This window comes from Aspergillus novofumigatus, assembly GCF_002847465.1.
Source record: "Aspergillus novofumigatus IBT 16806 chromosome Unknown P174scaffold_4, whole genome shotgun sequence".
In the NCBI taxonomy this organism is placed as follows: domain Eukaryota; kingdom Fungi; phylum Ascomycota; class Eurotiomycetes; order Eurotiales; family Aspergillaceae; genus Aspergillus; species Aspergillus novofumigatus.
Genome location: NW_020194277.1, coordinates 3,635,345 through 3,651,494, shown reverse-complemented (window position 1 = coordinate 3,651,494; position 16,150 = coordinate 3,635,345). Strand labels below are relative to the sequence as shown.

At 51.4% G+C, this 16,150-nt stretch overlaps 5 protein-coding genes across 5 annotated transcripts; 2 read left to right on the top strand and 3 right to left on the bottom strand.

Moving 5' to 3' along the window:
• Window positions 1-217: 217 nt before the first annotated feature.
• On the top strand, window positions 218-2,682 carry P174DRAFT_442107 (RNA-binding protein VTS1). Its single transcript, XM_024827500.1, has 4 exons — window positions 218-349; window positions 409-942; window positions 996-2,275; window positions 2,330-2,682. Exons 2-4 carry the CDS (start codon window positions 441-443, stop codon window positions 2,384-2,386), a joined length of 1,839 nt encoding a protein of 612 aa, XP_024683373.1. The 5' UTR covers window positions 218-349; window positions 409-440; the 3' UTR covers window positions 2,387-2,682.
• A 154-nt stretch (window positions 2,683-2,836) lies between these two features.
• On the top strand, window positions 2,837-3,519 carry P174DRAFT_512879 (EMC6 family protein; the record flags this gene model as incomplete). Its single annotated transcript, XM_024831917.1, has 3 exons — window positions 2,837-3,136; window positions 3,186-3,368; window positions 3,397-3,519. Exons 1-3 carry the CDS (start codon window positions 3,062-3,064, stop codon window positions 3,517-3,519), a joined length of 381 nt encoding a protein of 126 aa, XP_024683372.1. The 5' UTR covers window positions 2,837-3,061.
• A 157-nt stretch (window positions 3,520-3,676) lies between these two features.
• Window positions 3,677-6,062, bottom strand: mfs56 (putative MFS multidrug transporter; the record flags this gene model as incomplete). The annotated part of the gene is made up of 7 exons (XM_024824940.1): window positions 3,677-3,769; window positions 3,840-4,480; window positions 4,542-4,649; window positions 4,706-5,102; window positions 5,173-5,208; window positions 5,256-5,268; window positions 5,362-6,062. The coding sequence occupies 7 exons, from the start codon at window positions 6,060-6,062 to the stop codon at window positions 3,677-3,679; spliced, it is 1,989 nt and encodes a 662-aa protein (XP_024683371.1).
• Window positions 6,063-6,674: 612 nt separating this feature from the next.
• On the bottom strand, window positions 6,675-9,329 carry P174DRAFT_371294 (SLC26/SulP family anion transporter; the record flags this gene model as incomplete). Its single annotated transcript, XM_024822373.1, has 3 exons — window positions 6,675-8,771; window positions 8,828-8,973; window positions 9,029-9,329. 3 exons carry the CDS (start codon window positions 9,327-9,329, stop codon window positions 6,675-6,677), a joined length of 2,544 nt encoding a protein of 847 aa, XP_024683370.1.
• Window positions 9,330-13,469: 4,140 nt separating this feature from the next.
• Window positions 13,470-15,306, bottom strand: P174DRAFT_442102 (type I HSP40 co-chaperone YDJ1). The gene is made up of 4 exons (XM_024827499.1): window positions 15,139-15,306; window positions 15,010-15,079; window positions 14,129-14,947; window positions 13,470-14,066 (listed from the first exon to the last, which is right to left on the bottom strand). Exons 1-4 carry the CDS (start codon window positions 15,172-15,174, stop codon window positions 13,750-13,752), a joined length of 1,242 nt encoding a protein of 413 aa, XP_024683369.1. The 5' UTR covers window positions 15,175-15,306; the 3' UTR covers window positions 13,470-13,749.
• Between the last annotated feature and the right edge of the window lie 844 nt (window positions 15,307-16,150).

Here is a 16,150-nt window from a genome sequence, read left to right as displayed (position 1 = left end):
GCCACTGATAAGACTCTCTGTCCGCTACGCCTTGCACAACTCCTATCGACGACGATATTCCCGACGCGAGCTCTCACGTATCCTTGAACAAAATCCTCCGATACCCTTTCGGTTCGATCTGTAATCGGCAGAGTCTCGAATCAAGTAGTGCAGCCACTGGCTTGGTCTGTGCCCCGATCGTTGTCGCCTAGAGCTATCTCGGTTGGGTTTCTTCGCCATTGCAAATACCTGTCTCCATCCTTAGAGAGATTCTCGGCCCTTACCTTCTGTTGTATTGTGATACGGCCTCTTTTCCGTTGTCGTTCAAGTCTGGAGTTTCTTTCTCGCGCAAACTCAGCAGGTACTGCAGGTATTTTGCAGGAATACTCCTTCTTCACGCACCAGTGCTGTAACAGCTCAACGAAACAGAATTACACTATCACCGTCATTCGATTGCCCTCATGGCTAGCCACATCATCGGCAACCGTAACAGCACTCCGGACGCCTCCAAGTCGTCCCTTCGTCCTCCGTCGTCTTCTCGGAACCTAGGTTCTCACCAGCTACGCGCGTCGGCCGATATGTCTGGCTTCCCGTCTCCGCTGTCGTCTCGCAGCATCCGCCCGTCGTCGGAAGTGTACTATAACCAGCAGTCTCAGGCTCAGAACAATGCGGAGGATCCTTTGGATCGTGCAGCTCAGCAGTGGCTCGCCGATATTGATCAATACGAGACTACTCTGGAGGAGATGGCGGCTGCTACGCTTGACCAGGACTTCAAGGACGAGCTGAGTGCTATCGAACAATGGTTCCGCGTCCTCAGTGAGGCCGAGAGAACCGCCGCTCTTTATGCTCTGCTGCAGCAGACTACGCAGGTGCAGATCCGATTCTTCATTCAGGTGCTGCAGCAGATGGCCAAAAGTCACCCAATGTCGGGCCTCTTGTCACCTGCCAATTTTGGTGAGAAGGGTATGTAGGCAGCTAAAACCGTATCCTAGGCTTGCGGCTGATTTGTTCTTTAGACGCGATGTCCAACAGGTTGAATGATGCGATGTCAAAGTTGAACATTGACAGCTCCCGCAACTCCTTGGGTCGCCCTCCGCCGTCCCCTGGTGCCAAGCGCAACTCGGGTCTGGACTCTTCGACCATTAATGCCATGTTCCCCGATGCCGCCGCGGCCATCGCCAAGAAGAAGGCCGAGTTCACGCAGCAAACTGGCAACGCTCCGCCTTCCAACCGCAATAGCGCTGTTTATGGCGACCGCTCCTCGTTTGTTGCACCGACCATCTCCGCTCCGGACAACACAGACAACCTGGGTCAGACTCCCGCTTCGCCATGGGCTCAACGAGGTAATGAGCCTCAGCCGCCTATTGCCCGACCCAAGTCTTCATCCGGTCAGCAGCCGATGGGACAGTTCAGCCAGGCCTCGTCGGGCCTGCGTTCTCCGCTACCCACACAGACGGCCACCATCCCGGCTCCTGAGATCGAGGCACCCCTACTGTCGCCGTACAATGTTGGAAATGCCAGCTGGGCCTCCATGACCAACACTCCGATGACAGCGACCTTTGGTCAGCAGGTGCACCAGCCGCCGAACTCGCAGGCGGATATGGTCGCGAATGCCACCGCGATGAAGCTGGCCGCTTTGTCGACGGTCAACAACCGCATCGCACTGGATGATGCGCGCAAGTACCGCCGTGCTCGCTCAAACGATGGACAGGGCAGATCTTCCAACGCCAATGTCAACCAGACCATGCAAGGCGGTCTTGCAAGCCCCGGCCTTCCGGGAGCGAATCATCTAGTTGCCGGACAGCTTTTGAACGCCCAACAGCTAGCCGCGTTGCAAGCTCAACAGCAGGCGGCGATGGCGGGTCGACGGTCCCGCCCCACCTCCCCAGGCATTGCCATGCAGGGAGGCGCGCTTGGAGCGATGGGCTTCACCTCACCGCAAAACAATGGCTTCCTGGCGGCTTATGACCCCAACAATCCGTTACTGGGTAATGGATTGGGTGCTCTGGGTCTCAGCCAGTTTGGGCTCGGCGGTCATGAGGGCTACCTCTCTGATCATTCCGAAGTCACTCGTGGCCGCTCTCCCCGGGGTCGCCGTGGCAGCTCCAAGCCGCCCGAGGATCCCACCGACCCGAATCTTCTGAAGGATATTCCCAGCTGGCTGAGATCTCTTCGCTTGCACAAGTACACGGATAACCTTAAGGATCTCAAATGGACCGAGCTGATTGAGCTCGACGACAAGGCTCTGGAGGATCGTGGTGTCAACGCTCTTGGCGCCCGGAACAAGATGCTCAAGGTTTGTCTCGCTCAACCCTTGAATTTACGGGATGTATTTTGCTGACGATCACAGGTGTTTGAGCAAGTCAAGGAGGCCAAGTCCGAAGGAAAACTCGACAACGTTGCGTGATGACACGGATTTACTTCTGTCATTTCTTTTTCATTCTAACATTCTCTCAACTGCATTAATTTGACTAGATTGACCTTGGCATAAGTGGCAGGATCCGACCTATGAGCGATCTCTTTGGAATGAGCTTTGGAAGGAGAGATGTATGTACTTTTTGTGACGTGCTTTTTGGCTTTACGCAGCCGATCAACGGATCAACAGGGCGTGCAGCATTTGAGAGGCCCGGTTGTGTCTCAAGTGCTGGCGATGTCTGGAAACGGGTTATGAAAGCAACAGGTCTGTCTGACCAGGATGTGCAGTGTTTGATTTACTACTGTTATGTTATGCACATAATCAATTAATATGACATGATTAAGCAGTCTAAGTGTAACGTAATGGAGTGTGTGTAGTCAATTTCCTTAATCTGCAGTTAGTACGTAGGTAGGTAGATGAGGTAACAAGCATTATGATTGGCTGATGGAGCTCTTCGACAGCGGTGAACTCGTCAACCTCCGTCTATCCACTTACCATAATCCCCACCACTGAAGAGAGGTACATCACTTTCAAACACTCACTCATTACCATATTATATCCATCATTATCAAGATCCACAGCCAATAACATACAACACAAACTAGATTGACACCACACACAGAACTACACCTTGAAAGAAAGAAAGAACCAGAACCAGAACAGACAATGCCTGCCACGAAACAGGAACTCTCGCTGCTAATCAACCCGCTCGTCCCGGAGTCCGTCCAACACAATAACCGAGTTAGACCCCTTTTCCACCCTTGAGTTGAATGAGTATTGACAGAAATAGGTCCTCTCCCAACTCCACTCCCTCACCTCCTTCCTCCTAGGCCTCACAGCCGGCATCCTCGCGCTGCAATCAGCAACCGGCTTCGCGTTCTATCTCCTCGGGACGGTGCTCGTGTCGGGGTTGTTTCATCTGCTTGTTCTCAGACGGAGTGGTGGGAAGGGCGCTGGTGTTTTCTTTCCCGGTGTTGGGGGGAGATTGCTGGGATTGATAGTCGGGGCTGGTTAAGGGAATGGGGGAGGAGAGGCGCGTGGAGGGATGTGTGGCTTGGGGCGGGGTGCTTGGGGAGGCGCTCTCGGGGTTTATTCTGGGGTGGGCGGGTGTTGGGGGGTTTTGAGGTGATGTCAGTCTTTTTTTTTGGATTCCATTGGATTGGATTGGATAAGGCTTGGATAGAGATGTGTTGTGGGGATAGAACTTGGATGAGGGGTGTATTATTATTATATTCTACGTCTCTATAAGAAGGATTCTATGGTATGCTGCTCTATGCTATGCTATGCTTGGCTCTGAGGGAGAGGATGGAGTTCGGTCTCCTCTTCGTGCCTTGGCTTGGGCTTGTTGGTGTGTTGGTATGCGGTTATATTGCCCTGTCTCTGTTAGTTTACTGTTATGACGGGCGATGAGAAAGGGTGTCAGAGAAAAAGGGAAGAGGAATACCGTTAGCAATGCCCACAGGTACGGAACGTATATGACCACGCTGTGGCCTCCCTCGTCTGCTCCTTCGCTCCCGGTCCCGGCCCGCTTCTGACGCTGACGCGAACGCTCCGGCTTGATCCATACATTACCCATGACCAATCCGGTGGCCAGACTCAACCCGATGACCGGCATGATAGCAATAAACGCCCACATAATTGCCTCCTTGCCCGCCGTTCGGATAGCCTCCTGCTCCGGACCGGGCAGACCAGCAATATACTCCAACGAAGCCCCGTCGTGCACGTCCAGCCCGTCCATACCGCTGCTCCCGCTGCTCTTGCTCGAAAGCCGATTGTTGAAGACGCTTCCCATAATCGTCAGCCCCAGCGTCCCGCCAAACGGCAGCGCAAATCGCATCAGCGACATCGCCGGGGCGATCTTCTCGGGCCACACGCCTGCCGTGTGCAGGTTCACGGGCATGAGACGGAGCCCCGTGCCTGCGCCCGCGAGGACCATCATCCCGTTTATGAGGGCGGTGTTTTGCGTGCTGATGGCCCAGATGAGGAGGGCGAAGCCGGTGGTTTCGGCGATGGTGCCCGTGTTGATGGCGAAGAAGGTCTGGGCGGGGTAGACGTTGCAGAGGTAGACGGCAAGGTAGACGCCGGCTTTGTCTGTTAGCTTGTCCAAAGAGATAGAGTTGGGGGGGGCGGGGCCATGAGACAATACCTCCTAATCCTGGAATGTAGTAGAGCAGGTTGATGCCTGCTTTCGAGGCAGGATAGGCTTCGACTAAGGTGAAATATATACCGATGAAGTAGAAGACGGAGTACATAGCTGCAATGCCAGCGTCAGTACCTCTTGGCCAAAGAAGCAAAAGATGATATCAGTACCTGCTCCACTGGAAAACTCCAAAACCGCAAGCCAAATCGTATCGCGTCTGGCGAACATGCTATACGGCAGCATGGGTACCTGCTTTGGGAACATCCGAGCAAACAATCTGCCCGGCTCGAGGAAGTACTCGTACACGAAGAACAGCACAAAGCATGCACCTCCCACAATTAGTGGCACTAGAACCTCGGGGGAAGACCAGGGATACGTCGGCCCTCCCCAGGCCGTGCCCAGGATGATGAGGCCGACGCCGAAGATGAACAGGACTGTCCCGACGATGTCCAGCGTTGCCAGGGCCGGAAGCACGGCAGACGACCGCGAGCCTTTTTTGAAGACAGTTCCTTCCACGAGCTCATTGCGTAGGAGGACGAAGATCACGATATGCGATATGAAAGCAATCTGAAGTATATAGTTAGTACATCATTAGCCTCAAGACTTCCAAGATCCTGCGGTCTACGACCAGACTTACCGGTATGGGCACCAGAAAGCAGTACCTCCAATTACTCTTATTCTCATCAGTCAGACGCCCAAAAGACCAAGTATCAGACTTACATCAGTCAAGTACCTGCGCATCACCGTTAGCATCACCACGATGAGGAATCTCCAAGAACTTACCCCCAACAACCGGCCCAACCCCGTACCCTAACCCCCCACAAACACAAAAATCGAATTATTCCTGGCATTTTCTCTCAGCGAAACCCGATCCGCCAGAACGATCATAATGATATTCATAATCCCTGCCGAGCTCGTCCCCTGCAGCGCCCTACCCAGCAACAGCATCCCCCAGCTCTGCGCCGCCGCGCACAGCGTACTCCCCACCAGCATCAGGAACATGGCGAGCTGAAGCACCGCATGCCGACCGAAGACGTCGGCAAGCTGGCCGAAGATCGGGATGAATGTTGTGGATGTTAGTGTGAACGCGGTGACGATCCAGTTGAGTTCGTCGAATCTGTCTGCTAACGGTGAGTACTTTTTGTGAAAGTGAGTGTGAGGACTACGGGAGAACGCACTGAAATGGGATGCTATGGAGGGGACGGCCGTGGCGACGATCGTGAGATCTAGAGTGCTCAGGATATATGGGAGTGTTAGACCACAGATGAGTTTCCATCTGTAGATGCGGTCGTGGCGTCGCTGCTGTTGGCAGAGGTGGCATGGCGCGTCTTCTGGACCTGGTGCGGACTGAGGGAGTATGTGCTGGTCCTCTGTCTTTATCGAGGCTCGCTCCGTAGACAAGCCATCGTCTGCTGCAGGAGCAGACTGGCTCGATTGTAAGCGGTGTTGGCAGAGCGGCTTTTCCTCTCCGCCAGACTTGGACTGTGTCCGTGTCTTGTTGTAGATGTACTTGGTGGCTGCGAACATCGGAGTGCAAGCGCAGTCGGTCTATGCCGATCTGTATCAAGAGAAATAGAAGGTGATATGATGAACAAGTAAGCAGAGGCCATCCATCATTTTATAGAAGAGCGCCTCTGGTGTCTCTGTCACCGGAGCCATTCCCTCGTGGTGCTTGGTTTCCCAAAGAGGCAACTCTCGTATTCGAAAGTTGAAGCCTGGATAAGCGTCAGCCACACGGACAACCGAGTACGTATATCTAACCACTAATCGGGCACCTTTAATCTTCTCGAATCGGACTGGGCTGTGCGGATCGATGAGAATCTTAGCGTACTTAAGTGTCCCCTATCCCGGTACTAGGGCTACCGCACTGCCACAATCACGTTCAGCCGCAAATATTAGAAAAATAGGGAAAGTTTGACCTCTCTAGAGATAATTTCTCCATTGCCATGATATTATATCCAAATATCCAAATATCCAATGGCTCTATGACTATATACAAAGCCAGGCTGTAGGGGTATACCTCGGGATATCCATCCCGACAAACTGAACTCGCTGATAATCAAGAAACAGAAAATGCGCACCATTAGATCAAAATCCATATATAGCTGCACGGCATTCAACTCCAACCAGGGAGGCATTTCAAGCATCAGTCGTGGCATTCACCTCGGCAGGATCAATATGAAGGTCCGGCGCCGAGTTGGCCAATGCACTCTGCAGTGCACTGGTAAGGTCGATATGGAAGAACGGCCGGTTCAGACCATGGACGAGCGCCACTTTACGGCGGTTCCGGTACGCCTTGCTTTCCGTCAGATCGCGCTGCAGTTTATCGTCATCAGTACTGCTGCTGTCGGATGGGGTTTCAATGCCGTGGGTTTCGCGCTCCCTTGCGTGCGAGTTGTCCTTGAGACCCTCTTCGATGTCACCGTGCTTCTGCTCCGCCTTGTGGGCCTGCTGGTTGTTCACGAGCTCGGCGAGCGCGGCGGCGGAGGCACTGCCCTCGATTTCCGCAACACTGAAAATAGGCTTCCATCTGTGGAATCCGTCTTCAGAGGTTGGAGTCGGGTAGCCGAAACCGGCAGCAGCCAGGGCTCGCTTGGTCCAGCGGTTGTTGATGTGGGCGAAATGCCACTGCACGGACTGCGGAGCGGCATAGTGATCCAATTGGTTGCGCACATCGATCAGATTCTGTACGGACGTCACATCCACGTTATTGACGGACGAGAAATCAAGAATGACCGCGCGGAGAGTCGGCAGATGCGACCGGTCTTCTGCTTCCTTTCCACGGCGAGGACCAGGGTTGTTCCATGGCCGATCGCCAAGCTTGCTGTAGGAGAAGGGATTCGTACGACGGGTCTGTTGGAAGATTGTCTGGACAAGGTAGTCGGTGTAGTGGTTGCAGTTGGGGTAGTTGAATCCCTCGGAGAATCTGTAGATAAAGATGCCGGGATACGGCTGCTGCACTTCGACCTCAGGGTTGGTTCCATCGGCGTGGTCGATAGGGAGGAAGATAGAGCGTTGCAAATTGCCCTTGCCATCGGCGGGAGTATATCCGTTGGCCGGTCCATACTTGCCATCACCTTGCACAAGATGGTCACCGATGACCGAATGAATGGTCACCCTTCCCAAGAATTGGCCGCGAGCTTTGGCAACACGGAACAGCAGAACGGCGGCGGAGACAGCGACAGTGCAGTAGATTCCATCCTCGATGGAGGTGAACACGGTGACAAACACACCGATAAAGAAGATGATCGCATCCAAGGGAGAGACGCGCCAAAACTGGTAGACGGTGTTTGGCGGGGTAATGAGATCGCCTACCGCGTGGATGATAACACCCGCGAGGGATGCCTTGGGGATGTAAAAGAACATAGCCGGCAAGGCGTAGATGGCAAGCAGCACGACGACTGCGGTAATGCAGCCAGCCAGGGGAGTTCGCACTCCCGCCTTGGACTTGATGGCAGTTCGGGAAAAGGATCCGGTGGCAGGGTAGGCACCCAAGAACGGGCCCAGCAGGTTTGTAACACCAATCGCAACCAGCTCCTGAGATGGGTCTATGGTATAGTTGTTGACACGGCCGAAGGACTTGGAGATGGCAATGTGCTCAATCAAAAGGACGATGACCGCGGCTGGGAGTTCACCGGCAAACGTTTTAATGATTCTGGCGTTGACGGTCGGGACGGCGGCATGCTGAAAGCCTCGGGGAACAGTTCCTAGAAGCTTAAATGCAGGGTGCTGCCTGCGATGAATGTTCACCGCGGCGCTGATCATCGTGTAGAATAGGATCACGAAGACAGTACGCAGCGTAGACAGGAAGAAGAAGGTCTTGGCGCGCTGAGGGTATCGCTTTGCGCCGTAACTACAGGCAGAGCGGATGATATAAAGCATGGCCAAGGCACTGACACCCATCGCCGCATCAAGCCCGGCACTGGGAAGGTGCTTGAGAGTGTTGATGATGATCTTGTAAGTGGCATCTCGGGTACTGAAGGTGGCAGTCTCGCCTAGAAGGTCTTTGACCTGACCGGAGCAGATATTGAGGGCTGATCCGGTCATGAAGGCAGAAATTGCAGGAAGGGGGATAAAGTCGACAATGAAACCGAGACGGAGGAGACCCATAGCGCAGACGATCCCACCACAGATGATAGCCATGGCTGATGCGATGACATACGGCGGGACATCCGGGATCTCTTTCTGAGCTTTGAGGACGATGGTTCCAACCAGGGTGGACATAACCGCAACGGGCTAAAGCAATGTTAGCATACCTATCTGCGGAGAGAATAAAAGGCAGTGTTACTAACCCCAATGGTAATATCCTTGGAAGTAGCAAAGAACCAGTAGATCAAGACACCCATAAAAGAGGAATAGAGACCGAATTCAACGGGCAAGGCAGCAAGTTTCGCGTACGCCATGCCCTGAGGAATGACCACAGCTCCGACAGTCACACCTGAAACTCGATTAGACAGAAGCATAGGGTTGAGAAGCAAGCAGGGATTACTGACCAGCAACCATGTCTCCCAGAAACCATTGCAAATTGTACCTCGTGATCCAAGTCAAGAATGGGAAAAGTCTGTAAAAGTAGTGGCCGACATCCTGCCAAGTTGGGCAGAGCTCTTTGAGCCATTCGGCCGAGGTGGGCTCGGGTTCGACGTAGGAATAAGTATCCACGGTGCCAACGGAGAACATGGACTCGCCCCGGGTCACTGGGTCAGCATTGGCACCCAGAGGGTCGCGGTAGGGAAGCTTGATCCTCAAGCCTTTGGCCAGCCCGTGGCCAATCTTGGTCTTAAGGTCGGCAGACATAATGATTGTGTAGGTAGACAAGCGTTCGAATAGACCAGGAGATGTCTGGAGGACAGGGTATAGTGTGCCGCGACCTCAGCAGGGCTCGACGAGGGACGTTCGGCGATGTAGAGACCTTCAGATCAGGAGACAGATAGGTGTGACACAAGACTAGATTGACTCGGGTGGTGTGCTGATGAGTGTATTCAAGCAGACTCCATGGCGTCGATGGTAGATATATAAAAAAATGAAAAAGGTGAAGATCTAGAAAAGCCAAGACCGATGTCGTGATCCGGAGATGAGAATGCGAATTGCTAACTATCCGCAATGGAAAAGCCCCCAAAGCCTAAAGCTCAAGGTGATACTGACCAGACTGATCAAAAGGCAACCAATCTGAACAAGCAATCGATGGAAATAAAATGATAGAGACGTGGGGGAGCTAGGTTCTGCGGTTTACAAAACAAGGAATCGTAGTGTGGCTTTTGGGAGAGATCCAGCCGGGGAACGTCTTCTGGCCAGCGGAGGCGTTCGAACACGAAGGAGGAAAAAGCAAGTGGAAGTCAGGTAGAGGAGAGGTAGACAGAGGAAGGGATGAAGATGGTTTAAAGCAGAAGAGCAAAAAGAAATAGGTGGAGAGTTGCGTTGACGCCGTCAAGATGTAGATCACTCATTGGGGGCGGTTGATGGAGATTCGAGAACAGGTGAGAAAATCATTAATAATGACACGATTACTTTTCCAGCTTTTCAAAGCAAGTCATGCTATCTCGGCTCTTTGAACAAGCAAATAAGAATATTTATGGATACTTTTTTTAAACTAGATATTTTATGTACTCCATACCGAGATACGGAGGAGATATCTTACGTACCTTGAAAATTAAGCCAAGAGCGCACGGCGACATGGGAAACCATGAGACCCACATTGATCGCCGGCGAACGCAAGACGTAGATACTTGTACCTCTGAAAGAGTGAGAAAAAAGCGCTAAGGAAGTAATCAGGCTCGAGTTTCGAAATTATCAATGCATCAATCGGGAAAAATGCGTCTGAACCCGGTTGATTTTAGCTGAACAGGCCACCCAAGGTTATTTCCCGGAGAGACAAGGGAAATCTCTGTTTGGGAACTGAAAGGCCTGGAAGCAGTTCAGCACTAGTATCTAGAGAATGATAGATACTTGCAAGATGACGACGGGCGGGTCCATGGTTTGCCATCAGAGCTGCATCTAAAGGACGATGATTATCTCCGCTGTATTTACGCTCTTGAAGGAATATTCTGAGTTTATCCAATGAACTTAAGAGTCCGAGAATTATACTCCGTAATTGTTCTCCGTTACTGTACCAGCCTGTTACAACCTAAAAAATCTCAATCATCTAGGTGCTCAGTAGGATCTCCTAACTCCAAGATACCGAAGCAGAAGGCGTTTAATGCCAAGGATAAGTGGGGACTAACGGCAGACTCTCCAGACTTGTGGGCCTCACCGCTTTAAGTTACAACCAATCACGACTGATATGGGCACACCAGCAACATCATCCGCGCAGATTCCTCCATACCCCACCAACCTTAACCGCCAATAGGGATTCCGGCAGAACACGCCATCGCCTGCATTGATGGTGAAAGCTCCTACCGGCTTGGAAGGTCCACGTGTGCCGTGCGAGCATTCCTGAGGACATAACGTTAAAACAGTGTACCGGCTGACTAAGGTGTCGGCGCTAACTTAACTGTTCAAGAAGCGTAATCTCGGAAGTCTCAATGTTTCAAGTTTAATTGAGAATAGTAACATGTAAATCCAAATAAAAATATACTCTGAAGAAAATGAACTTGAAGGAGAATTCAAGGCTGAAGCATATAGAACTGTGGGATAGTCACAAGGAGATTGATAACTCGCCATCGACAGCATCTTCACTGTCAGCTGTCAGCACTCTGCACTCTGCAGTTGCTTTAACCTACCGATGCTTTGAGCTCTGAGATCAGATCATTCGCATATGCAGATTGCAGGCTCTAATCCTATTTAGCAACATGTGGCTTGAACTCTCGGCGACGAACCTCGTTCGGTCTTGCTGCAGCTCAACTCGTCCAAGCTCCGTCCTCCGACAGGTCAGTGATCTACTTACAGGGCAAAGACCGCATGAACTCTCCATAAGACATAGATAGTCAGCAACGCCTCAATAATCAAATTGAAGCACGTTGGCTAGTTAAGTAAGCTTGCTCAAAATGATCATTTTCAGTGGAGGAGACTGATCCAGCCCCAAACTTCTGAAGGACTGTTATGAATACTGACATGTCTGGATCATCCAGTTCAGCTCCCAAAGTCGCCAATCACGGATGATTGTGATAGCTCCAATCCAAATGTAATTCGAATAACGCAGGTAACTGCGGATAATCCAATAATTCTGAGTTTCCCAGAGTCAGACAGCACCCAGACGCACCCCAGAGTTATAATCCTGGTCGTCCCCACTCTGACACCATCGAGATCAAAATCGCATCATCTCCATCTTATCACAGTGCAGCATTTGACAACTCCTATTTGAATCAAGCTATCCCGTCAAGGAATTCTGCGACAATCTGGAAAGAGGCCCAATCGCCCTAAACACTAATCTCTTCACTACGTGGCGGCCTACCTAGGTGCGAGACTGGTCACATCAACCTGGCCACCAACTTCAAAGCTGGATGGCTGTTTATCATACTTGGCAACCGCCGACGAAGTCATTCTACCCGCAGCGGATTGGGAGATATTGCGTTGCCACTAAATCCCAAAAGTCTGACGCCCCGGGCTCGTGGCTTACTCCGTCTTAGCTCCTGTCACACAGCAGAGAGGAGTCGCCGCATGACTTGACTGCTCCTGTAGCTAGAAGGCTTGCAATGATCGCTTCGAGGTACAGCCCCTCGCTTCTCATGAAAGGGGCGAGCTCTGTTCCACGAAAACGAGACTATTGCTCGTTTACTTTTCCCTGGCTTGAACTGAAAGCACCAACCAACTGTGTCGGATGTGTGAGAAACAAGTAACCGCAAGCGAGACCATGTGGAATCTAGGCAGCATGTGCTCTGATACCGCAGATCAGAACCCAAGCCCACGGATTGCCTAGTGCTATCGTCCCGAGAAATATTTGCCTTACATGAAAGTCTTACAGCACTACTTCCCCCACAGTACTTTGTTGCATCAGGGGCGATCTGAGCGGTTTTGTCCATGTGGCAAGCTGCAGGGTTGCATCGTCCTTGTCGATCCAGTGAGACATCGAAGTGCTCACCAGGAAGCATGTTTAAGGCAACCAGGTACATAGGTGGAGTGCAGTTTGCTTGTCTTTCTATCATGGTCAGCGTAAAGCATGTCCAAGTTAAACCTATGTGCTTGGTCAAGCGACCACACTCACGGCGCTACCATGAGTTTGATCAATCGTCGAGTCCGGATACTGACGTCTAAATGTGCTCTTGCTTATCGTCGAGCCACCTTGGCCCAGAGGCAGTCAAACGACCCCGTCCCGACTGCAACAATCTAGCTATCAATCGAGAGAAGTTACTCTTCCTTTCTACCTCAAACAAGACCTAGGCTTGTCTACTCCATTGCAAAAAAAAAGTTCACGCCTCTCAAAATCTCGTTATTCTACCTTCGAACTGCCTGCATCCTTGAGAACCAACCTCGTCGCTTCCGTCAAACCTGGATTCCGACCCTAAAATCATACCTATCGGCCTTCCCTTTCCAGGCTATCCTTGATAATCGATCATATCCTACCTCCGTTCCAACAGCAAACCTCTACGCAATGCGTTCAGAACGCAAGGTAAGTAGCTCCTTAGGCGTCATGTGCATGCACCGCTGCCAGGTATACTACTTCCAAGTTGTAGAGTAATGTCCAACGACGATAGGCGTAATGGTTGACTGAAATCAGTCAATGAGTGGAGTTTTGAGGGTCAATGTTTCATCGTTTCCCATTTGGCAGTACTCTTAGGAGGACCTGAGCGAAAGCCGAGCTATGATTGCGCGGGACTATCAAATGGGCGAGTATTGTGCAGAAAGAAGATCGCGAGAGGCCAAGACTACGGCGTACGGTGGAACAGATATTCTTGAAGTTCAATGCCCAATCCGCATTCAAGTCTATAGATGTGAAAGGATCCCACGGTACTCAAGTGAGCCGAAGCAACCGAGTCTTCGATGAAACAACATCATTCATCACCTCATCAAAGTCAATGCTTCATCCCACAAAACAGAAAGGAAATCCTATGCAAGGGAATCTGAAGTATGATGAAAAAATCAAACGAAAAAGAGATTTCTCCATTGTCATCTCCCAGGTCTTCAGAGCGAACGCCACCGCAAAGCAAATCATTAAAGTCAGAAACACAAAGGAACCGAATTGTACCAGGGACGGCTCCCCCACATGGTATCATAAGGGACTCGCGTAAGTGCACCAGCACACATCAACTATATTAGCCACAACCATCTTCCCCAATGCCTTTTACTGCGAAGCACACTGCACACGCTCTGCGCCAGGAGGAACATCATCGTCGTCCTCGTCCATGGCGCTGGCGGCGCCGTGAGCGCGTCTTTGAGAGCCCTCGCTGGCGTCAATGTCCTCCACTTCGAAATCCTCAACCATCGAATCAGCCGGAGGCTGAGGCTGCTCCATACGAGGTGGCAGGACCTTCTCCAGGAGATCGAGGTTCTGGAGCTGATCCTTCTCAGGGAACTTGACATCGAATTGGATGTACAGGTTACCAAAGTCGTGGTGGCGGTAAGAGGGCATACCCTGGCCCTTGATCACCTTGATGGCACCTAGAGGAGCTATTAGCTACAGCGACTCAACCAGACGAAGAATAAGTAAACAAAAAACATACCAGGAGTGACAACCTCGCCAGCAGCGATGTTGACAGTCAACCACCGGTCATCAAGGTGCTCGATGTTGACAGAACCGCCGGCAAGAGCAGTCAGGAGGTCGATTTCAGCGTGGTAAAACAGATCGTCATCCTTGCGCTGGAAACGGGGATGAGGCTTCTGCTCAATCTCAAATACGACATCACCCGGTAGGACGCCAGGCATCTGGTCACCCTCGCCGCGGAACTCGATCTTGTGGCCGTTCTTGACACCCTTGTCGACGTGGACATGGAGCACCTTGCGCTCCACAACGGTCTTCTTACCATTGCAGCGCTTGCAACGGTCCTTCTCGCGGATGATCTCTCCCTCTCCGCTGCAGTCGGGACAAACAGTCTGGAACCGCTGGATCATGGGGCCCATCTGGCGCATCATCGTCTTCATACCGGAACCATTGCAGCCAGTGCAGGACTTGACCGCGCCTTCCTTACCACCACGGCCGTCACATCCGGGGCAAATGACCGACTTCTGCAACGCCAATTTTGAGACCTTGCCACGGTAGATATCCTCCAGGCTGACTTTGTGTACGTGGTGAATGGTACGGGCCTTCTTGGGGCCTTGCTCCCGCATGCCACCGCCGAACATACCGCCGAACGCACCACCGCCGCCGAAGAACTGAGCGAAGAGATCCTCGGCACCCATTCCTGGACCACCAGCACCGCCTTCAAGACCTTCTTCACCATATTGATCGTAAATCTGACGCTTCTGAGGATCCGAAAGAATTTCATAGGCACGGGACATTTCCTTGAACTTTTCGGCGGCTTCTGGGTTGTTTGCATTCTTGTCTATACAACGTCCTGTTAGACTCCAGATCCATCCATCGCGAATATCATCGGTAATCACATACCAGGATGGTATTTGAGTGCACCCTTCTTGTAGGCGCTCTTCAGCTGAGCCTCAGAGGCTGTGTCGGGTACCTGACAATTAAACCGTCAATTCAATCCTTATATTTAAATATTTTAAGTCCGACACTTACCCCCAGGGTATCATAGAGCTTAGTGTCCTTGACCATTGTGATATGAGTCTAAAATGAGACTTGTTTGGAAAGATAGAACTAGTAACAAGAAAAACTTTTCGTCTAAGAAAAGACTGTCCGAAATCTGGATGGGTAGGCAAAGTGGAGGAGAAGAGAGGAGAGGAGAGGCGTAGGAGAGGCGTAAGAGATATCGACCGGATAGTCAAAAATCGAATTCAGAGGATTTAGGGTCGAACTGAGGTTGAGAGAAAGACTCTGGAGGTCTGACCCTTTCCAGATTATCAAGACAGGAGCGGCGACAGGCGGCTGTTCAGGCTGGAACCGTAAACTTCTGAAATCTGATTACCAGGGCAGGCACCAAAGAACCACTTTTCTATGCGAAAGATGTTCTCTGATACGCCAGGTGTTTTCAAGATCTGCGTATCTAAAAACGGAGATACGATATATTGAAACTCCGAGGAAGTCGACAGGAAGGGATGAAGGGTATATCTAGTCCGTACGAGTCGCCTTAAAATGAGAATGCACAGGTGATTACAGGCTCGCCTTTCCTTGCTTTTCAAGAAAGGGAATTCTCTTCATGCAAGCCTTACAAAACTCCGAAAATGGACGATACGACATTCTCGCTGCTTCGACTGACCCCGTCACAGGCTGAATCCATGGCCCGAGCGGGTTTCTGACAGTTTCGATGCAATTCCATGAGCTTCCGTTCGCCTCGCAGCCTTTCCATGGCTGACTGAGGTTTTGTAATACATTGTTTCTGACATCCACTTTCTATGGGCATTGCTGTCATTTTGCTGCGTAATACCTCGGTTTGAAAGTAATTTTCCGCTGCCTTCCACCAACCCTGTACATAACAATACAGTGCTGCGGAAGGACAATAGTCATCCATATGAGCCCTGTCCAAGGCTCAATTCTTAGATTGCTAATCTCTCCGCGTTAATTTGCATAAAAGTCAATTTGATACAGTTCTGACCATTAGTCACTTAGATGAAATCTTGCGCTGTTTAATCAT

Excerpts from the sequence above, each read along its gene's own strand:
- P174DRAFT_442102 (XM_024827499.1), bottom strand. The coding sequence starts at position 15,174 with ATGGTCAAGGACACTAAGCTCTATGATACCCTGGGG. Across the intron at positions 15,080-15,138 it reads AGCTCTATGATACCCTGGGG|GTACCCGACACAGCCTCTGA; the intron begins GTAAGTGTCGGA and ends TTTAATTGTCAG. Across the intron at positions 14,067-14,128 it reads TGGCGAGGTTGTCACTCCTG|GTGCCATCAAGGTGATCAAG; the intron begins GTATGTTTTTTG and ends TAGCTCCTCTAG.
- P174DRAFT_442107 (XM_024827500.1), top strand. The coding sequence starts at position 441 with ATGGCTAGCCACATCATCGGCAACCGTAACAGCACTCCGGACGCCTCC. Across the intron at positions 943-995 it reads TGCCAATTTTGGTGAGAAGG|ACGCGATGTCCAACAGGTTG; the intron begins GTATGTAGGCAG and ends TTTGTTCTTTAG. Across the intron at positions 2,276-2,329 it reads CCCGGAACAAGATGCTCAAG|GTGTTTGAGCAAGTCAAGGA; the intron begins GTTTGTCTCGCT and ends TGACGATCACAG.